The sequence below is a fragment of the Homalodisca vitripennis genome, chromosome 2 (assembly GCF_021130785.1).
Source record: "Homalodisca vitripennis isolate AUS2020 chromosome 2, UT_GWSS_2.1, whole genome shotgun sequence".
NCBI classification, from domain to species: Eukaryota; Metazoa; Arthropoda; class Insecta; order Hemiptera; family Cicadellidae; genus Homalodisca; species Homalodisca vitripennis.
Genome location: NC_060208.1, coordinates 115,864,071 through 115,888,277, shown reverse-complemented (window position 1 = coordinate 115,888,277; position 24,207 = coordinate 115,864,071). Strand labels below are relative to the sequence as shown.

At 32.1% G+C, this 24,207-nt stretch overlaps 1 protein-coding gene across 1 annotated transcript in view; it reads left to right on the top strand.

Annotated features, from left to right (window-relative positions):
• Positions 1-19,851: 19,851 nt before the first annotated feature.
• The window catches only part of LOC124354621 (phospholipid phosphatase homolog 1.2 homolog), a 72,139-nt gene continuing 67,783 nt past the window's right edge, over positions 19,852-24,207 (top strand). The window contains exon 1 of the mRNA XM_046805224.1: positions 19,852-20,028. Within this exon, the coding sequence (XP_046661180.1) occupies positions 19,962-20,028 (67 nt within the window). The 5' untranslated portion in view covers positions 19,852-19,961. The remainder of the gene's footprint in view (positions 20,029-24,207) is intronic.

The following is a 24,207-nucleotide window of genomic DNA, read 5'->3' as shown; positions in this document are numbered from 1 at the left end:
CCTAGATTGGGTTGAAAAATTGTCTTCTAACAGTAAGTTACTATTACCCTGAGGAATCTTTGGTAAAACAGATTTTTCAACTACTGATACAAAGAAATCATTGAATAAATTTGCTATCTGAATAGGGTTCTTTACTAAAATTCCATCTTGTTCAATGTTAATATTATGCTTTGCAGTTGATTCTTTATTTATCTCAGTTTTAATCAGATTCCAAGTCATTTTAGATTTGTTTTTAGAATTACTTAATTTATTATAAAAAAATGTTTCTTATTCATATTTATACAGTTTTTTAATTCTTGTTTGGAATGATTGATTAAAACTTTAGAATGTTCATCCTTATTTTTTCTAAATTCTTTTTCAAGTTGATGGATTTCGTTTTTCTTACATTTTATTTCGTCAGTGATCCATTGATCAAATTTTTTATCTTTGTTATCTACCATAAGTTTTGGGAAACTATTACTAAAATGGTACATAAAAAATATTTAAAAAGGTTTCATACTTAGTAGTGTTAATTGTTGACTGATATACCTCCATAAAGGATTCCTGAGATAAACATTTACTAAAGGTAACAATATTATTTGGATTAAAATTCCTGCAATATTTTTTTGAAATTTTCTTTTTTATATTTAAGTTAAAAATCTCAAGTAATTGAGCATCATGGTCTGAGATGTGTGTTATGAGTCCTGTTACTTGCTGTTCATAATCTTTAATATTACTAATTATATTATCTATAGCTGTCTCTGATTGTAATGTTACTCTTGTCGGAAAGTCAACTTTATATTCTAAATTGTGTAATTTAAGTACACTCACAAAGTCTTTGTAATAATTATCTCTTTTTAAAAACATTAATGTTCAGGTCCCCAGTTAATATTACATTTTTGTATTTGTTAGTTAAAATAGAACATAAAACTTCAAAATTTGACATAAAATTGTGGAAAAACATTGGTATTGGGGATCTGTAGATACAGCATAATACACAGTTAAAATTTTCTAGTAATACCTCAACCAGACAGCATTCAAATATTTTGTCAATCAACAAATTTTGAACTGAAGGAATTATTAATTTTTTAGTATTGAGATGTGTTTTGGATAATATCATTACTCCTCCGCCCACTGAAGATCTAGAATAATAAGAACATATATTATAACCCGGAACTTGTAATATATTTAGTTCGTTTTCACTCATTTTGTGCTCAGAAATTGCCATGATGTCTGGCTTTAATTCGTCCAAATTAATTCTTAAAATTTCCAACCGTGAGGGTAAATGTTGCACGTTTTGATGCATAATTGTAAAATTAATCTGAATGTTGTCTTGGTTGTTACAATTTAATGAGGGGCCATTTCCAGAGCTACATTGGCTAAAAAAGTTTCTGTGATGGTTGGTTGAGGAGTGCTGCACGAGTGAGAAGAGTCATTTTTTGAGTAGAGAACTGTTAGACTCGTTTGAGTGAAGTTCTGATACCTCATCTTGAAGTGTTCTTCTTACTTTAATTAAAAATTCTTTATGTGTTAATCCATTTTTTAAATTTCTTGCTGATTCTTCATTGTATGTAACTATGGTAATTTTTGCCTCTGTAATTTTTTGAAATTTAATAATATTTTTTATAAAATGTTCAACTTGTATTTCATCCCTAACACAGCCCATGGGGGAGCAAATGAGGTGTTTAAGTTGCTTGTCTTTAAAGTCACTTGTTAGATGATGGAATGCTGAGTCGTAGTCATGTGAAGTTGGCTTTTGATGATAATTATTTTTTGTAAGCAGACTATAGACTGTTGCTCCATCAGGCAGCTGTTGGTAGGCAAGATAATTAGATAAGGAATCTGTGGTATCAGGACGGCCAAATTCTTCTTTGAAGATTGCAGCCACGCCAGCACTCATATGCCCTTCACTGTGGAAGTCCCGTGAAATGCAGTGTGCAAAAGCCACTGATTTGTCCCCTTTGTGTTTTTTTTATAGAAATTCTCATATTTTGGTCAAGGATTTCAATCTTATTTTCAATTTGTTTAAGATGGGCTTTATTTTTATTTTCATTTGTAGAATTGAGTTCACTCCTTGATTCCAAGCCAGATCCATGCAGTAGTTTGGCTATTATTTCTGCTACCTTATCTTTCCCTCTTCTATTCATGTGCAACCCATGTCTTGTAAAGTAATGTAGAGGCAGTTGATCAAGAGGAAGTATCTGAACATGTTGACATTTTTGAGCTATAATATTCTCTAGTTCTGAATTAATTTGTGCTATTTTTAGATCCAAATCATGTCTGTCATGTCTCATTGGAAGCTTAGCCAGGATAAGCTTGGAAAATGTTGAACTTTCTATCAGATTTTGCATGTTACTCAATATTTGTTCAATGCTACTGTTTTCAACATCATTTGTGCCCGCAATTACTAATAAGTAGTCTTTTTTATTTAAATCTTTGTCAAAACTTAGCACTTCCTCAACAACTAAGTTGAACTTGGCACCTGGACGGACACATGATGAAACGTTGTGGAGAGTTCTCCGCTGAACCAGACTACTCAATTGTTTTCCATGGCTATCAGCCAAGATTAGAACTTTAGATGTTTTTACATTTGCTGTACTACAAGTTTTCCTGTGTAACATTGTTTTATTAATATTTATTCTATTATCACATGCAATTTCTTGATAAGCTGGTGTGATGGCTGTCTCAATTTTCCTAGCCAATGGCGGAAAACAATGTACACAAGTACGGTTTTGATTTTTCATATCTTCAAGGTCCTTAGTTAGTTTTTTATTATCATTTTGTAAAATTTCCACAACAGCTTTTAGGTTTGTTCTTTCTAACTCTGATTTTTTTAACTCTTGAATCAGTATTTTTGTTTGAAAGTCTTGAGTTTTGTTATCTTCTGAAACTGTTTCAGAGTCAGAATTATTATTTTTATTTTTTCCTTCCATTAAACTTTGTTCTAGTTGTATACACTGTTCAGTAACAGCATTAAGTTGATAGTTTAAGTCTATATCCAATGTTGTATTTACAGCAGCATCCTTAGTGCAATTTGTGGTATCTTTTATATTATTTATTGGAGTAGATGTCAAAATGTTAGAAGTATTTAATCTGTAGGGTGATTGAGAGCTACTGTTCACATAACTTGTTGCAAGTTTTTGTTGTTGCTTTCGAGACATACGTACATTCATTTTCAATCTCCTTTAGGGCCAATGTAAACCCATGCTTTGTTGTTTGGACAAGTTTTGACTTATTTTCTTCATAATAATTATTCAGCTCACTAATTCTACATGCTCCAGTTTCTTTTGTTCCGTAAAATAAAACATTGAAAATATTGGCATTTCCTTTTTTTTCAACACTAGTAATTATAGCAGGCCAGTGAGGGTGACCTCTTAATTTTACGATAACTAAATCATTTATTTTAAATTTAGTCATTTTTCAGTTTGTAATAATAGCACATTAATTATAATACACAATGTTAGATTCAAAAAGCTTTGCTAGGTATGCGTGCCAGTGCACAGTCAGCAAAATACTCTAGCATTAATGACACACTTAGCGTCACCATTAACAATCACTCCAAAATGTAATTGTTAATAAAATTATAATAAAATATGATGCACTGTAAAATCTAGGTACAATAATAATATTACAAAAATAAATTAATTTTCATTAATAAGATGCCATATAATTTAGTGGCACATCTCTGTTTATGATGTTAAAAACTTGCAAAAAGTATATTACTGATTGTGGTTTTGAACTGAAGACCCTCAGGTTATGAGTCTGTTACTTAACCAGGTAAGCTACAAAGAACTCTGACAACAGAAGTTAAATTCATTCAATCAAAGTTTCCCCACTGATTGGAAGATAACAGATTGACTGTTGATATTGGGTAGAGTGTTATCAAGTCCAAGGGTCAGTTGTCTCTGATAAGAAGGTAGACCTTTCTTATCTATAGAGTTGCAAAGACAGGAAATTATCACAATTGTTTTTTAAGTTCTTTGAGATTTTGTCAAAAATACCACCTTCCAATTGTAGCACCTTAAAAACTACACAACTTTACCTGAAATTTTCACACAAAAACACTTTTTAAATCACTGTAAAATCATAAGTTTTGTGGAGCCAAATTAATACACAACCTGTCTCATACTCTCCTCCCCATGCATGGTCCCAAGATAGAACATTGTGTAACACCATCATCAAGGTTCTTCCATGGAGACATACAGGTACAGTAATTGCATACTTACTTAAAACAACTCATTTTCTGTTACCTTAATAAGAGGAAAACTAACTTATTTTTCTATTATTTATGCCAAATTCTTTAAGTTTCAATATCAATATGGCATCATTTATACAGTAAAAAAATCTTGAACAGGTCACAGAGAACACCTAGAGCCCTCTGAGACCGGTCCAAGGTCGCTGATATATAGCCGATAAATCTCCAATACCTTTTCCTGTACTCATTGATTTCCTGAACCCGTACTAACTGCAATTTATTGTCATTTTGTTGTAAGAAATGTTTAAGTTGAGCTTCCATAATTTTTTCATATAATTTAGAAAAAGACGACAACAAGGTTACTGAAAAGTAGCTGGATAATCGTTATGTTGTTTTTAATAGTTGGTTTGATATCAGCAAATTTTGGTTTATTGGGATGGATTCTATCATAAAGAGACTGATTAAAAGAACCTGGTTTCAACAAGTATGGCCAGTTCTGAACCCAGCTTGCTCAACAAGGATGCTTGGATTGAGAATGGGAAAGTCTAGCATACATCTTCTCAAGCAGCTTATAACACAAACTTAAAACCGGTGATGGGCGGTAGCTTTCAGGTTGCAATTATTTTTTATAATTTAATTGAGTAGGTAGTCATCATTAGCCACTTGCTAAGATTTCATTATAGACAGTCAAGAGCGAAGTTCTTACTTTTGGGCCAGTGTTCTTCGAAAATTCTAGAAGATGCTGTCTATTCCTCCTGATAAAGTAAAGTCACCTCCTTCAAAGTAAAATTCCTGGAAATCTATAAGGCAGCCTGCTGACTCCTTTTTATACCATAAAGCATATAGGAAACGTGTTTATCAGTAGCTTGGTGTTCTATTTTCGATAAAGCAAAAATACGCCTCACTATATCACTAAGTTTGGTTTGCGATGATGCAATTTTAGCCATAGGTTTCCCGGTGGACAGTTTCCTCAAAAGAAACCAAGCTTTCCATTTACTGTGAATAAAATCGAGGCTTTCTATGGCTCATGTCCATTTCTCTGCTCTTCTCGCTTTATCCAGGTTGTGTAGCAAGAAGTCAGTAGTATTGAGATTTTCTGTATTACAAAGTTCACTGAGAAGAATTTTACACTTCTGGCTCCACCTTAGTATATATTCTTTTCAAAACCCCCTTAGAATGTATCTTTTAGTTGTTGACAGATGTAACTTCATGAAATGACCATAATTCTTTGCAGTGGGAGGAACAAATCTGATGTTATGCTTGAGACTTGCAGAAAAAGACTCCCAGTCCAACATGATGAAATTCCATTTTGGCTGTGGATATGATCGGATAAAAGGAATTTTGATTCCAACTGAAATAATTTCAGATCTGTGCTGGGAGTGAGGAAAAATATTGAGAACCATCCTACCCACAATCATTGATTTCAAAGATCAGGTCAAAGGTCATGTGAACAAAAGAAATTAACCTCTTTGCCACATAGCTGAGTAGAAAGTAGTACATCTTTAGATTCAAAGATGAGAGATAAGTTGCTATCATCAGCCCAATTGGCAAAACATGTGTCTGATGAAGGAAGGGCCTTCTTTATAAATTCATGTCTTGTGCTTGTGCGGCTTCTCAACTCTATGCTGAGTGGCAGAAAGTCCAACGTCTTCCTTGAGAAAAGGTAAGCACATTCAGAACACTCAAGGGTGGCCTCCCTCAGGGGCCAGTTCTTGCTCTCCTGTTTAAATGTGTACACTGCTGACCTTCCTTTAATACAGTTTAGGAAGTTCATCTATGGAGAAGACATTGCTCTAACAACCCAGCACAGTGACCTGGGTAAAACTGAGGTTATCTTTAAACACAAGATCTTTCTTTCTCCAAGAATATTTTAAGAAATGGAAATTAAATCCTAACCCTTCTAAGACAGAAGTATCCAGCTTTCATCTCAATAACAAATTGGCAAAATACAAACTAAATGCCCATTTTGAAGTGATGTTCATATTAAATCACAACAAATATCCTAAGTGCCTGGGAGTCACACTTGATCGCTTGCTGACATTTAAAAGCCACCTAGTAAAGACTGTGGGTAAAGTTAGAACCAGGGCTAATATAACACAGCATCTAGCTGGGTCATCTTGGGGAGCCAGCACATACGTTTCACATACCTCAGCTCTGTCTCTCGTCTACTCCTGAACTAAACAATGTACTTCCATCTGGCTAAACAGTTCGCATACTAGAAGAGTTGATGTACAACTTAACAGGGTTATAAGGAGAGTAACTGGCATTCTGACTCCTACTTCTTGGCTCCCGGTACTTAAAAACATCCTCCTGCTGTACGCCGCAATGAGGCTTTACTAAGACAGTATGACAGGATTTTGTAAAACTTTGAGTTGCCTATCCTACAGGACCTCCCACACAACAGAGATGGCTGAAGTCCAGACATCCACCCCTTCAAACTACCAGCCACCTAAAAAGAGATACGATTTCAGCTAAAAAGTGCTGAAACTCCCTAGGAGAGAGTGGACTTTGTTGAATAGATATTGCACTGACGTGGATAGGAGTGGTTCTTGGAAGTTTAGGTGGGGTCAGGCTCCTACGGATTCCTTTGATTGTAGAGCTGAAACCCAGACAATGAGTCATTTAGTTGAAGACAACAACTGGAAGATGTTATAGCTACAATGCTGTGCTTCTCAGTAGTTCCAAGTTAACTCATTAGTGATCTGTTAAAATAGTTTATGTCAGTTTATTTCACTCTGCTGCAGTGAAAAGAGGGTTTGAAATGCCTTCGGGTGTTGTTAGGCCCCCGCTACAGTATATGTGTTTTGTTGCTGTTGGAACTTCTCCATGTAACTAATTATCTTTGTAAAGCGATTTTCGTGTTTTATTTACTATTTCCTTTAAAATTTACAGTTCTGATAATGGATTCACAAGAGAAGAAATTAAGCCAGAATTAGGAAATATCAGTAAAGATATGAAATAAAGTTAATAACTTTCTTAATGAGCCTTTCTTAATAACTTCCTTAATCAATCATGAAGAAGAGGATCATATCAGTGCTTCTGAAATTACTATGGATGACAATGTGGAATAAAATTGGATTTACAATGGTAAAAACATAAGCTGTAAGGCAACTTGTCATTGCTCATATTCCGTAATATATTTGGCAGTTTGCAAAAACGATTGCACAAGTTCCATTGGAGGAAGGAAATGCCAACAGAAAATGTGAAAATAGGAAAGTTGCTTAGTGTGCTCAAGGAACAGGGACATAAAAAAGTGTTTCCTGTGTAAAGTGTACGTAGTAAATCAATGAGGATCAAACTTATTACAACTATTTTTAAAGATTGCTTAAAACCAAAAGTTGAATCAGGATAAGGACTAATTGTAAAAATGTGCTAATTTTATTAATGTTTCTTAGTAATAATGCATACTTTTAATATTTTGCTCTTAATTATAAGCAGTGAATTCTGTTAATTAAACAAATGTATTAAAAAATAATATGTGTTATGTTTTTGTAAGCAACAAAGGCATATTTTAAGTTTTCAAAATATAGGTAACTAAGTTAGCAAAATAAGAAATGTACCATTATAAACCAAAAGAAAATATATTTCAAATAATGTTCAATGTTACATTACATTTTTATAATACTAAAAGGCTTGTATGATATCATCTTCATTTTCTAAACCAATTTATTAAAAACTTACTTTTTTACACAAACTTTTAAGGATTGAAAAGATGCAGGTAAAATATAGTGCAATAATTCAAACAGAGACGCAATAATTAAATACAACCTACATTATGATAAAATCACATTAATATTTAACAAAATATGTTGGTACGTATATTAAAAATTACTAAAATGAGGGTCTGGTAAACCTTTGTGCCAGTAAGTGTCACAAATAACCATGGCAGTACTTAAGTATACAGTATAACTTGTATTACAAAATTATAGAAGAACCACTACAGACAGCGTAGCTTATCTTGCTCAAAACTGGAATAGCACACGTATAGACTCGTGTTTACCAGCTAATATAGCCTACGTCATGATATATCTATTTATATTTATTCACTAGCTGTTATTGGTTGTAGATTTATTAGGCTCCCGCCGGTCAAAGGCATGCAAGTGTTTTATTATGTAAAAACAGCTGATGTAAACGAGAAATAGGATTATTAACCACAGGCCTAGGAAGGTTATATATACTCTTTCTGTAAAGTTTTCAAGTAACATAATTAGATTATTTATTTACTGAGCGTTAGCGAAGCCTATCACTCAGGGGCTGGTAAAATGTCACTTTTGTCATTCTGGTACATGGCACTCGATGAGATTTGGATGAGCATTAGCAAATATCTTTACATTAGTCTTGTGGGTGACCATGATGGCAACAAGAAAATAGCAGAATAAATATATATATTTCTGTAAGTAAACTGAAAACAACCATATGACATTTTAACATGTAACCTTTTAAATTTATATAGTAACAAATAATAGAGTTAAAGTTAATGTGAAGATTTGATTTCAGTGCACTCTTGCACTGTAGTACTCTCCCTAGCTCACAGGAACTTATACTATTTGAACAACGCTTTGAAACCAAACTTAAGGAACGAAAATGCGAATGTATCATGTCACAAGATATCTAGAGAAAGATTTCATCTGTAAACTTAAAATTTTGTACGAAACTTCTTTTTACATAGATAAATAGATATATAGTCAAGAATGAGTTCTATAACGTGCATGTCTAACCATAGAAAATTTCTGAAAAAATTTCTATTTGGTCTTCCAGAGGAATTGAAAATCTTTTTTTTCTGTAACACTGTCGGTCTGTTTATCTGTATGAAGAACACCTCAAGAACTAAATGAGCTATATATAATATATATATATATATATATTTATTTGAAATTTTGCATGCAACCTTACACAACACTTGTGTCGTACTCTTACTTTGTCAGTAGATATCACAACTTGTAACATTTCATTGTATGTATTGCCATACAAAAATCTGTAGCCATAAAAATAGTATTTAATATAGGGTGTAAAACTAAAAATTACCTCTTCAAAAAATAAATGCATATTGCAAAATTTTATACAACTTGCTTTTTTTTCTTTATATTCTTATCATATAATTTTCCTATTTTACAAAACCACAAGGGTTCTGCTACAACATGATTTGTAACATGGTTTCACACATATTCAGTGACTTAAAAGTATTACATTAAATTTATTGTAATTTATATGTAAGTATTGTTGTAAATATGCATTTATTCTAAGACGCAGTTTTGTAAGAGAAAATTAAGTTTGTAGCATTTTAGTAAACATATAAATCATAGTGAACATTCAAAAACAGCAAAACATTTTTGTATTGAATTCTTTACACAGAACAAGGATTTTACTCTAAGGAAAATGTACAAAATTAAAAAAATAAAACAAATTAGTCATGAACATGATTAAATTTGAGCAAAGTCAGGCCATTGGTTACGGCAAACATTTTTTAATAAAACCACTTATTTAGTATCAGAATAAAAAAATTAATTTTTGACACAGCTTGCAAGTATTATCTGGAATACAAATTTTATTTTTGAACTGAAAATTAAATTTTTCCTACCTATAGTTTATCAATGCATCAAATCTACGTATTTAGAAACTTAAATTGAATCCCAATGATATGCTTATTTGAATCTTGTAATGTTTCAGTACCATGGAGTTTCTACATTCTTAAATCTGTTATGAGTATATTAATATTCCTGCCATTAAGACCAATAAAGATCAGTCATAAAATCAGTGTTGTACAATACTGCATCATTAGATTAATGTCACAGCCACAGCCACACATAAAATCCACGTTTTGTCGACTGCATTGAAAGGAATATATTTATTTTGTAGATTAGTTTTGCATCCTGTTCTTAATAGTTCACCATTTGAAATAGTTATGGTAAGAGTAAAAGATTCCTCACAATGTTGTTGAATTCAGTTGTGAGTAATTTAAAATAAGTTACATTTCATTTTCAAATTTTATGGTTTTCAACATATACAAATGGAACGTGATATAAAGGTAATTATAATATACTACAAAATTGGTTTTTTAGTTATATATTTTAAAATTATCAATGTTTGTAAAGAAAAAACCCAGTAGACAAAAAGTATTTGTGGCAACATAGCATTACTCGTGATGATCGGCTGGGTTCAGTATCTACAGTATATATAAGATACTAGAAAAAGAATTAAACCTCTATCTGTAATTTCTTTATTATTATAGTAAATCTATCTTGAATATTATTTGTATCATGGTAATACACTAGATAGCATTATCTTGATAAATCTTTTACTTAATGTTGTAATGCGTTTGAATCTTCTTGTAATCTCTTTTTTAATTACTTTTAAATACAGTATAATAATTTGTCTTCTCTATGGAAGTATGAATTATAAATTCAGATATGTAGGCTAATCTGATTTTACAGTATTAAATTCATAAGATCATGCTCTAAGTAAACTATTATCTTTTAAACTTGATTTACATAACAGGGGTCTATCTTCAAATTGCATCCAGTATTTTTTGTTGTATCACATAATTACTTTTTAGTATGTTTAAAGATTGATGCCTCATTCAAAAATTGTGTGGTATGGGCGTTGAATAAGTTTAGTTTCTTTCAAACTATAAATAACAAATGAGAACATGTCATTTAGAAACTCCAATTAGTAGATATATTATTTTGTAGGTAAATATGTAAATTGTACATGGATCATTCATTAAATCAATGCAATAAACCTTGGTATATTTCGTAGTACTGTTGTTCCTTGTTATATTCAACAGAATCCTTAATGGATCAACACCTAAAACTCTAACATAAAGTGGAAAACTTCTCACATCTGAGATTTGCAGTCCTCTAGAGAAATAACAATCTCTGCACGTCACACTATCCCGTTGCTCATAGAAGTAGGCTGTATTCATGTACTCCAACTGAGGTGTCATCCCAAAAAGTTAAGGAAAGTAAATCTTTACTTAGCATTACTGTACTCAATTGTAGCTTGTGAAATAAAGCCCCTGCTCAGTATACTCATCTTCTCTTCACTACTGGAATAAGGTCTTCGAAAAGGAGACGTTTTCTGGAACTGAGACATGAATGACGAAATGTCCTCCAGCAACTTTGAAAACAGCAATTCTAATTTTACAGACCACAACCCATACACTTATACTTGAACCCTACTCTAGAATGGATTGGATTGCAAAATTACTCAACACACCTCAGCTAACATCTCAAACCACACACCAATCATCACCTCAATATTTATTGCATTCCTTATGTATGTGTTAACTAGAATAATAACTAGAAAACATGTTGATAAGTTATTAATTTCTGTTGCTCCTTGTCATTTTTTAAAAGTCTGCTATTGGAATCTTGATATAGGAAGATTTCACAGTGTCACCCAAGATTGAATTCATCTTTTTCAAATAAACTTTAAAGTTTACCTCAAATATTAATTTTTGTCCTCCCTCCTATCACACTGCTCTAGGATAGATGCACACACACACACACACACACACACACACACACACACACACACACACGCACACACACACACACGCACGCACGCACGCACGCACGCACACACACACATTTCCAAATTTTTCTTCTGTTTGGTCATTGGGAGAAAAATACACATCTTCAAACTATTCTGTCTATTTGCACTTTGTCCTCCTAGAGGAGTATCATCTGCAATGTATCACATAAATACTGAAATTTCTTGTGACATCTCTGAAGAAAGCTATTTATTTAGAAAATTCCAATATATTCTGTTTTACTTCTTTAGGATGAATTACTTATTATCTCCCAACAGAGAAAACATTCAGATAATTAGTATGAATAAGTTAAAATTCTCAAAAATCTATGAAGAAAGTGAAAAAAAACATCTAATTAACTTATTCTGTCTCCTTGCTCCACTCGATGTTTCAAAGGAATCCAAGAGCAGTATCATTTGGAACTCTGATATAAACTGGGAAGCTTCCCCCAGCAACTCTGAGATAACACATAGTGATTTTAAAAATTCCAGTCGTTGCACTCAAATGTTGTTCACTGATCCAGGACAAAGTTCAAATTTTCTCCAACAGGTAACTTATAGTGATTTAAAAAATACATATCTCAACACTTATACATATTGCATTGATTGAAAACAGATTTGTTATATTACTTCCAATAGAGATGTCATTCTGAAACCAAACCCAAAAAGTTATGTTTTCTAGTATTTTCGGGTTAAGCTTAATAATTTTAAGTAAACTCCATTTCTAAAATTTACTTGTCTACCATAGTACTGTATTTTACATGTAAAACAAAATTATTTCCTCCTAGTCATATACTGGTCCAATCTCTGGAAAAGTAAAATATAACCACTTTGGACCAGACCTCTTTCATCTAAAAACAGATTAATCAAAAATAGTGTATTAATTTTGGAAAAAGCAGTGGGCGTAGATAAAAAAAGTTAAGTGTGATATGGTACTAATGGGTGAAACTTAACTGCTCTATTTTAAAGTGTTCTTTATTCTTCATAATAATTTAAATTAGTGGAAAGTTATGTTTACAGGAAGATTTATAAATGGATTTTCATTAGACCTGTTTAATACTGTGATTAACCCTTAAACACATAGTATGATAATATTCAGAATGTAATGGCTAACATTGTGTCTATTAGTATTTAAGTACTGAATTTGTTATTGTAATGTCCACATCACTGTTTTTTTTATTGCTTGTGGAGCATTATACATTTAGTGCAGTCATTGAAGCGAAAAATACGGTCTTACCTCCGAATTTTTTTACTGTGAACCGATTTGCATGAAATTTTGGAATTAGGCTCATCTTACCCTTAACTTCAAAAGTGAAAATGATCTGAACTCCGCCTATTATTTTTAAGGGGTGTAAACAACCCCTTAATGGAAAAATCGACATTGAGCCATTTTATCGCTAGAAAACATGTTTAATAGTGAGTGGTGAAATTTTAAAGTGTTTTATAACACAATTACCTCATATTAAAATCATTTTCAACCCCTTGAACATCTTACAACCCTTGCAAACAACCCCTAAATTGAAAAAATCGCAAAAAAATACTTTGGTATGATATAAAAAGATGTAAGTATAGAGTTAGTAAGATTTTATATTTTCTATAATAATTATCAAATTTTTAACCCCCTTTCACCCTTGAAAACTACCCCTTGATAAAAAAATTGTTAAAAATTTTTTTTTATAAAATGAAAAGGATTTAAATATTATTCCACACTCTCGAAAATGATTATCATATTCTTAAGCTTTTCTACCCTTAAAACTACCCCTAAATTAAAACAGTAAATATATATGATTACATATTATTTAAAAATAATTTAATTTAGAGTAAAAAATTGCCATTTATTGGATAAAATATTTACAAATTATACAAAATTTACTCAAATGTGTTATATATACATATAAGAAAGTTGGTATGTATTCATGCCTACGTTTCCAAAATATATGAGCCATATTATGTATATATATACACATTACAATAGTTTTGGGTCTCTATTATACTGCGTACTTTCACATTGCTCCAAATATTCACAGTCCGAAATTTTCAGTTACTAAGTAGAAAAAATATGATAAGTTTTTTGACCATAACTCCTTCAATTTTCATGCTATCACAATTTATAAAAAACCATTGTAAAGTTAATTAAAAGACCTACAACATCCTTCATTGCAATATATAGTAAAAAACCTTTTTCTCAAACAATGAAGGGTTAAAGGGCTTAAGAGAGGCTGTGATTGCGCTGCCACGCGCTCTTTAAACAATCATATTTCCGTCAATTTTTGTTTTACAGAAGAATCAAAAAATCCAAATTGTTTGTCAGAAATATACCTACATTTTTCATACCTACACTTTTATTCGTATGTGTCGTCATTTTTGAGATATTATGAAAAAAGGTGGGTTTTTTTTAATTTGAAAATTTTTTTTAATCGTGACTTTTTTGAAAAATATGTGTCCTGAAGCAGCCAAACTGATAAAATCTATTAAACTCTTCATAATAAAGTTGATTCTAGGCGGAATACGATTAATTTTAATTTTGGTGGAAATGGCACTTATGAAACCCATTGATTTAAAAGAAAAAACATTAGATGCTCCTCTTATTTGCAATACAGCTCACTTATTTTACGTGCAAAAGACTTTTAATAGTGCTCATTTTAAAGCTTATTTCAAGCACTATAAAACTCTTTTTTTAGAATGCCTAAAATGCATCTGCTCGCCGCTAGATGGCATTGACCACATCGATTAAATTTCAGACAAAATAAAAAACGGCTTTGATTTTTAATATCTAGCTTAATATTGCACTTAGAATACTTTATAACAAACAAAATTGTTCATTGTTTTACCTGCTACAATTGTGTTCCTTATATAATTTTCGATAAAACGTATATTTTTGGAGATATTTGCAAAAAACCGATGAAAAACGTGAAACAATTGCGAATTTTCAATTGCCAATAACTTGAAAAGTATTGGATTTTTCGGAAAACGTTATAGATGATTTTTTGCTTAAAATTAGGCCTTTTATCGATATACGAGGTTATTTTGAAAAAAATAAATTCACTCCCGAGAAGGGGTGGCAACCACCCCCAGGGTGGTTGCGGAGTTCAAATCATTTTCACTTTTGAAGTTAAGGGTAAGATGAACCTAATTCCAAAATTTTATGCAATTCGGTTCACAGTAAAAAAATTCGGACCAACAATGCTTCAATGACTGCACTAATTATGCTGAGGACTGCAATGAGGAAAAAATAATGTATCTCTTTGAACCATATATTTTGTTTGTTACGTTAGTTTCTTAAAATTTAGTGGCGATTTCAAAAATTGTGTGGTTTGGCTTTGAACAACTTCTATTTTGTCAAATTAAAACTGTCACCTTTCAGTTCTTTAATTTTATTACTAACATTAATTTTTAAAAGTATTTTAAATTGATTTATTTATGTATTATTATGTTTTGAGTACCTATAGACGAAAATCAATGGAATAATTAAAATAAATGTAAATTGATGTTGACTGGTATCTTTAATCATAATACTTTTCTCTTTTCTTAGTTTTATTACATAACCCTCTTTTTAACTCAAGAGAATTCATTCACATTGATAAGTAGACAACAACATATAGGTAGATGTATAGTCTATATAATGAGCCACCATTGTGATCTTGGAAACTATAAATTTGACAGCTAGCTTTAAATTGGCACCTTTCCTTGTTTTTAAAAACATTTAAAAATACATGTTTCAAACTTTTAAAACTGCTGCCATTTTCCAATATGATGGTCAACTTTGACCTTGTCCTTATAGAATGCAGTGTATTTCATCATTATTATTCTTAAGATGCTTACCGCGCTCACTTGATTCATCAAATTATAGTCATGTAGGGAGTGGTTCCATTGAGTTATGTGATTGCTTGTCTTATTCTTCTCAATATAGGGTACTTTTACAGGCACATAACAACAATTTTGATCTTTAATTGAATTTTATAGCAATGTTAAAATAGTATCCAGAATACAATAAATTGACTTCTATTAGCTACTGGTGTGATCTATAACAAACGCAAATAATTTCTCATTTCAGTCTGAGCTCTGGAATATATACTGATAATTTCCAAATTTTACAATATTTCTATTAATAAACAAAGCCTAATTCGAATAATTATGAATATTTTAAAACAAAACATAGCGAATTGGTCCAGCCATCATCAGGTAAATGTGCTTAACAACGAACATTTCTGAAATGAAATAGAAAATGTCTTTATCATAGAGACGAAGTTATGGCTTAAAAGTCCTGTCTTCCACTTAACCAGTAAACACAAATGGAGAAAACAAAATTCTTATTACAACATTTAAATTATTATGTAGAAATAAAATTACGTTCTATAATAAACTAAATAGTGGGTTTAACATAAACATTTGAAATTATAAATGCAGTGTATACATTAAGCTTTAAAAGTTTCTCTTTAATACTCTCTTTCATATAGATAGATAAATAATAATCATCCTATCCCTATCACTTTGCATTATCCATTCACTCAACTTATATGCATGTATCCTAAGTGCGGTCTCAAGAACCACTAACAGTCACTCTCGCCGAGGCCGCAGCAGAAAGGTCCAGGATACAACCCCAAAGCGTTCACGTTTATCACTATTTCATATTTTATCTGGAGAATAATTTTACAAATCACATGCAGAAGCAGTGAAAGATTTATTATATAAGGCTGTACAATGAATTGGAATTGATAATAAAGATGCACCGTTTCTGCTGAGTTGGAGCAAAATTAAACATTTGCATTGAGTCAACCCTTCCCAACAAAGATGTGTTGTATGTCCAGTAGTTGTGGTTTTCGAGGCGTGTCTTTTGAATGGCTGGAGAATATCATGATGACAGAACACAGCTAGTTGAGGTTTTGGAACTTTTCTCACAGGTTGTTGGACTAAAGAATTCTTTCTCTCATGGATCTATTCTGGGACCTTTTCTTTTTTGATATATGTAAATTATTTAAACTTTAACGTAAAGATCGTCGAATAGTTCAGTATGGGGACGACACGACTCTCTGTCTTACTTCCGATTCTAAATTTAAACTTCGAATTTAAGAGCAATTAAATTATTTTCAATACTTAGGACTTAAACGTAATTCACAACAAAACTAATATTTGTTGGCAGTACTGCACCAAATTTATACAGAACAGTTCGCATGTCATAGTAGACGGAATGGCTATGAATGAGTTCAACTATGTAAAATTCCTAGGAATGTTTTTGAATAGGTACAGTGTATGCGCAAGAGTTACATGCAGCATTTTTCTTTGGTCTTTTATTGCACGCTTGCTTCCAAATACATTATCATGATAGTGCATTGTGGCAATGGTATTTCCACTTTATGAGCTAAGCATTTGGATAATGTAGATGTTTAACGTATTTTCGTTGTGAAACCAAACATTGCCAGTCAAATGATCTTAAAGTCGGAGAGTCGTGCAGGCAAGGTTCGGGGACTTGCTTTGCCCTGTCCTTGAATTATGCGCAAACCCTCCTGTACCGCCGCCGCTTCAAAAGCAGGTTGGTTAGAGGTAGAGGCGTTCATTGATACGACGCAAGACAGAGATTAGAAGAGAAGATTTTTAATAACTGATATTCATTTTGTGTTTGGTTTTGACGCAATCGTGCTATACGATTGTTTATAATGTCATAGGAATGGAAACATTATTATTATTAGTATATTAGACTGTCCAAACTAAACTATAATCTTGAGTTTAATTGTTTTTAGGTATAAAACATTTGCAATTTTCCCGGCGCAAGTCTAAGAGAGGGAATTATTGTTACTGTCAGAGTGGTAGTTCTGTATCTGTAGAAATTACACTTAGTTAATGAGATGGTACATTTTATTTGTTTGCATTTATTCTTTTTCCCGTCCTAAAAACGTCAGCCAGAAACCGAACTAACGCACGAAGTACAATAGAACCAATACAACTGGCGACGTTTCAATCGATTATCATTCCGATGCGCTAATCGTTCTATCTATAATGAAATTGAATAAAAGAAAGCTTTCCGTCAATGTTTCCGTTATGTTGGCCAAACCTTTCAGAGCCAGTAAGCGAGTAATTGCAGTCTAGGCCGAGGTCTGACGAGTCAAATGGCCTTTGTCCTATCTCGTTGTCAATCAACACCAATTTGTCCAGTTGACGCGTTGAGACAGTCCACCTCCCTGAATCTAGAACAGTTAGTTACAGGTGGTATGTCACTGAAGGTACAACAGGACTCTGGTCCGGACTAAGTGGGCGCAGGTTACAAAGTAAATGATACCCCTTCAGCATAGTTCATACCATCATGTTAGGAGCAGTACGGAGGAAGTGTGGTAACTATGTGTCTAGGACACTTACTGTACGGTACAGTAACAATAATAGATGCAGGTTACAAAAGCAGATCTGTACTGGTTTTCTCAAAAAGTTATTACGCACAAAGAAAAGTAAAAGTGGCTGATTGCTAAGTTTATAGTATTATAACCCATGAGAAAACCATCGTTTTCTAATATTACTAGCTATTTTTAATTTTATTTTACTTATATTGTAGCTCCATGTGTTAAAAAATGTAAAACACAATGACTCTACTTAGTAGAAATTGTTGTACAACCTTTGTTTGTTGTATAAAGACGAGATATATGTAGTAAAACGTTTACAAAAAACGTTATATAGCATTTAAAGCACCCTTGTGGAACCTTGATATATACTAAATGTACTAAATCTTACAAGTCTTAAAAGATCTCAAATATGGGAATAAGGAAGGTACCTACTGCTGACGGCGGTCACTACTGACTGTTACTTTGGCAATACAGCACTTTGGCAAAAACGTAATCTGAGCTCGTCCGTGCTTCAAGCGAGAGGAAAATACATTACTGTTGTTTTGCTGACGCTATGCGATCGGGTGTGAAGGAAAACTTGAGAACTTTCTGTGAATGACAAGAACAGATTTTGTATATCTTATATTCCTTACCGGTCACAAAATAGAGAAAGACGCTACGTCAAAAGAATCATATTAAATTTAGATATGTGTCAAAATTTCAAAATCTAGTATCTCTTTTTGCACCATTAGTATATAAAAAATTAGTAGACGTCCTTCAGGACAAAATTAAAAACGAGACAACATATTCTTTCCAATTAGTAACATAGGGTTTTTGAAAAATAAACATTTATCAGGGAATACTTCCTTATCCGCTCTTGATCCGTTCATCTTTACTAAGTGTTTTTGAAATTGTCTAACCTCGCTCCTTATATTCTTCTCTATCCAACATATTCTCTATTATATTCTCCACTTCCATCTACAGTGCGATCCTAATTTTCTGTTTGTTCTTAGTTTTGTAATCAGGGTAAGAATTGCACCACAAGTTTCGGAATTCTCGGAACAGTTTTGTTATTTAATTGATAGTACTGTAACTGTAAGAAGAAATTCCAGATACATATACGTAAGAAAGGCTCACCATGACCATCATTACTGCACACACGGCAAAGCTATTGATAAAAGAGAAACCGAAACTATGCCGAGTCTGTAATCACGCCTTGCTACATTTTTAACAAATATTGCTTTGAGCTTGAATAAACATATTTTTTATGCTTCTGTAGCCGATTCTGCTACACATAGCAATCAGTTGTTCTATAACATTTCTTCTGAGCGCGCTTGTTATATTTAGCAATTGTTATATCAGATTGCTGGATTGCTACAATATGTGGACTTGCTTTAACTATTTTATTGTTGTCATACAGTGCGGTAAACCATAGCAGTATTTAAATCCTTCAACCATTAACAAAGTTTTAGTTTCCACTTAGCACGGTATCCAAAGTAATTTTTAAAGGAAAACAGAAGTTAAATATTCTTGTTCAAAACCTCTAATCAAAGAATATGACGTGTTGAGATTACAAAAATACAACGTAATGCTCACAAGAATTTCAAAATTGTAAAATAGCTGTTTGCTAGAACACGGTTAGTTTTATAAGTTGGCGAGGAAAACTTGTGGTACTCGTATTGCGTCTGAAAATGAAAATGAGTATATTTATTAATAGTTTTTACCCTGACTTTGCGCGATATGGTTTGTTGACAGTCGCAGTCGGTCAGTGAACGAGCCACGCCGCGCACGCCGTACAACAGCTGACTGTTGTGATGATTGTGGTAAGGCGGGGTGGAGGGAGCGGTATAACCTCTACACACCTCGGCGTTACTGTAGAGCAGAAGTCAGTAGTGCCACTGCCGGTGCCGGGCTGTGCGCTGTCCAGACGTAGATCCCTACATATCGGGATGACGCTCGACGACGACAGTAAAACTCGGTGCAAAATCCTCATCGAGGTGCTTATCTTCTGTACAGGTAATGTTCCACACTGTTTATGTCTGAGATTCACCGCACAGTATATTTAATTGATCGGGCAGTCCGATTTCCATAAAAGCATATTGTTAACTTAGAACTTGTTTATTATGAGAATGAGGTATAAAATGAAGTGAAGAATTTTGACTTGGTGGGCTTTTAAAGATTTTACTTTTTCAACATCTGGTACCTGTTTCAAAGCTACATAACAAAAATTAAATGGTTTTATTCTGCTTGTTCCGAACAAGAAATGGACAAAAATAGTAGTTATTGAAATATGTTCCTAACACAAAAATTTAATTTCATCGAAAGTTTTTGAGGATACCATTTAAATCAGAACGTAAAAGAACAAATTTCAAAAACTTGCCTGCAAAAATATCTCAAGTAGGCACAAAAATTAAAGACCTAAACCCAATAGTTTATTTTTTGTATTATACCGAAAAATGCTCATATAACGCGCGCGCTATACATATGCAATTTGTCCTCTTAAAAAATATACCGTTTAATTAATGTGTACGTCAAACATATATTTTTGGGTTTTGAAAAAAAGCCCGTGGTTGAAACTTTTGAATGTCATTTAGCACATCGTTTACAAATCTGGTTGCCAAAAATGGACTGTTCTTGAGGTGCGTAATAAAAAAATTGTTCATGTACAAATTAAAAAAAAGTTAAGACTAAATTTAATACATACGCTAAATATTAACTTTTACATACACAGTCAATCTGGATTTCGCATGTCTTTGTATTTCTGACAATAGAATCTATTCGGCTAGCTTTATTCAAAATTCCTTTATACGAGTTTTATGAACTTTTCCCCTGTATTCAGTATGACAGATTTAACATTCCACATTAAAAGAGTTATCTATTATACATTAATACGCTTAGGAATTTTTGTGCAGGGAAATACTTCTTCGTATCTCAATTTTAATGTTTGTTGTGTAGCTCACCTTAGTGGAGTGGCTCTTGTTAATCTCAAAACTTTTAGACAGTAGGATTCACATCTACTGGCTTTTGGGTCTTTAATGTTGTCGAGTTAAAGCTTGATAAATGTTTAGATTCCCAGATGATTTAAATATAATATGGTAAAGTAGACAATATGTTTAGCAATTACTTAATTTTTATGAATTAAAATTAAATTTCAAACGTTAAATATTATTGCCACAGTGTATACTTTTCATTACTCTGGATGGTAATGGACAACTTTCCAATTCAGCTGATTGAGGTCTGACAGTCATTGGATCCCTCGTAGCTAAGTCAGCTGATTTTCCCTCTCCCAAACATTAATTTTCCTACGTGCACAATTTTCTTTCCCTACGTAAACATCTCATTCCATGTATAAACAATTTAAAGTCCCGGTTAGGCCAACTAGAGTGCTAATGTCCTTTGTTCGAACAGCTGATTTAACACCAATGTGAATTATAAAAAAGTTTTAAGTTTCCTTATGGAATAATGATTATTAGGCTATGGAATACCAGGTCATATTGGAAAATATGACGCATGCTTTTTAGCATCATGATGAGGAGAATAGTTTAATAATAGTCTCAAAAGTTCTATTGCTCAATAGCATTTTCCACGATCGGCATCGCATCGTGCTTAAATGCAATATTGCCTCGTAATAGTTCACTTTCAAGACTGGTAATGAAATGTAATATTCACAACCTAGCAACAGCTGTAACTAAGTACAAACATCTGTAAAGCTAGCTGAACGACATATAGTAATTATGAGTTTATATGTATGAAATATGATAGTCACACTGTGTAATGAATGTGTACTGATGTTTGGGATCAGAGTTCAAAAACTAATACAGATCTTGACAATGTTTTTTTCAAACTTACACAGTTTTATATATATATATATTACAGTATATAAATAGTAATATATATTTTATTTTATTCTGTGTATGTTTTACAAGTGTATTTGACAAAGTTGTTAATTACAACGAAATATTGTACATTAAACAATTGTAGTTTTTTTTGAAACCGCTCCAAGAGAATATATATATATATATATATATATATATATATATATATATATATATCAAACATGTACATGTTTACTGTAAATAGTAATATATATATATATATATATATATATATATATATATATATATATATTTACAGTCCACTACTGATCAAAAGCTGTATACTGTAACATTTTATGACGAGTTTAAATGCTTATGTTATTCCTTTGTGTGCACACAATTAAATTAAACGTAGACAATTATTGTAAAGAAAAAAGTATTACTTCTCAAAGATCCAAGCCTCAAAAAATGTTTTCTGTTTATATACTTTTAGCCATAAGTTAAAGAAACAATTTGGGATATGCTTCTTTCCGAGTAAGGGAGGAGATAATATATTAAATTATTTCAGCGATCATTGTCCAATTAATATTCTTAAACTTAATTCCTTACTGATAAGTATATCTATGGACTATGATAGTTTATATATATATAAATATAAACCCCAAGGTAAACAATAATTTTGCATTTCCCCCAGAACTGTATCAAAGAGTTTAACGTGAAAAATAATTACGTACCTACACATTAGTGTAATGAGAACTTATAATATCAAAACTTACATAAAAATTATCGATGCAATCGTATAATTATTAAAATACATTTTATCCTACAATATATCTATATTAAACATAACAAAATTATTACGTATTTAACGAAATAATTAGTTTTACTCTTAAACAAATATACTATTAGTCTCCTTCCCCCGTGTTCAGTAAGTGAACCAGAAACATATACTCTGTGTATCATATTTAATTAGTCACCGTAGTTCATATTACTATATCTGCGATAGAGCGGCCAGCCATTGTGAACGCTTTACCAAGCTATAAATCCGCCCTGTAAAGCAGCCTACTTTACATAAGAATTGTCCATTGTTCCTTTAATGAGACTCGTCGTCCGTGAAATAAGCAGTATTAGGGAGTGCAGTGTTAGGTGAGGAAGAAAGTTAGTGGAAAAGTTCAAGTACAAACAAAGCAAAAGGCAATATTTATTTTTCCACATTTTGCGATCATTTAGCATGTTCAAACCTTTTTATGAAGAACCTTTCATGCCTTAATATTCTTTTGTGGTTTGAAAAGACAACATGGTTAACCATAAGGCTAATATTAAAATTAATTTTCTTAGAAGGAAAACATTTATAAGAAGAAGAATAATGTAGACAATGTCATTGTTGATGTTTTATATCAACTTTTGAGTAAAAATATATTCACTCTAAAAATATTACAAAATACAATAATATATCCAAGCTATAATGTGTTCGTATTCCAGTTTTTGAAGAGCTTTTTTATGAGATAATTCTCTTAATTCTATCTCAAATACAAATCGAAGTAATATTAATATACAGCATTGTTATTCAAAGCCATACCTCATGTAATCATATTGTTATCATACAGGGTGATTGAAAAGTAAGTAACTCTTAACTTTTTTGTTATTTTAGATATATAAAACTTGTTTACGGCAATCTTACTAGCTACAAAGGGCTACACTAATAATGAGTTTTACATTTTTGACCCTCAGGGTCAGGGGGTGGGGGGCAACTTAAAATTTTCAAATAGCACTTATAGTCTTGTAACATATTATTTTAAAGGTCTTGGTTAGTCAATAAAAATACACTTAAAGAATTGAAATCGGACCACTCTACTAGAAATGGCAGCCCCAGACTTATAATAAGTGTTATGTGAAAATTTTGAGTTACTCCCCACCTCCCTTTCCCCTGAGAGTAAAAGTTTGAAAACTATCATTAATAGTGTAACCCTTAAAGCTAATAAAGAAATAGCTTCATTTTTTACATCTGACTATCTTAATTTTAAAAAATAATGAAAGAAGATTAAAATTTATAATTATGTAAATAATAAACTTCAGAAACTACACAATCTTTTTCCCCTGTCACGTGATTTTTGCAAAATTAATGACATAAAAGTGCAAGTAGATGAGCAGTTTATGAGATGCTTCGACTGGATAAAGAGAAAGACAAGTGGTAAACCAGATACAGAACCGGCCTCAGAAATGTCAAGGTTAAAAATAGTTAACTATCTAATTGAGTGGCCTAAACAGATAAACTCTTCATTGTATTGGGTCCCGATCCAGCCGAAAGGTGAGAAACGTAATGTAATAATAGTAAAAAGCCGGATTCTCGCCACAGACTGGCGGTAACCGTTAATTAAAC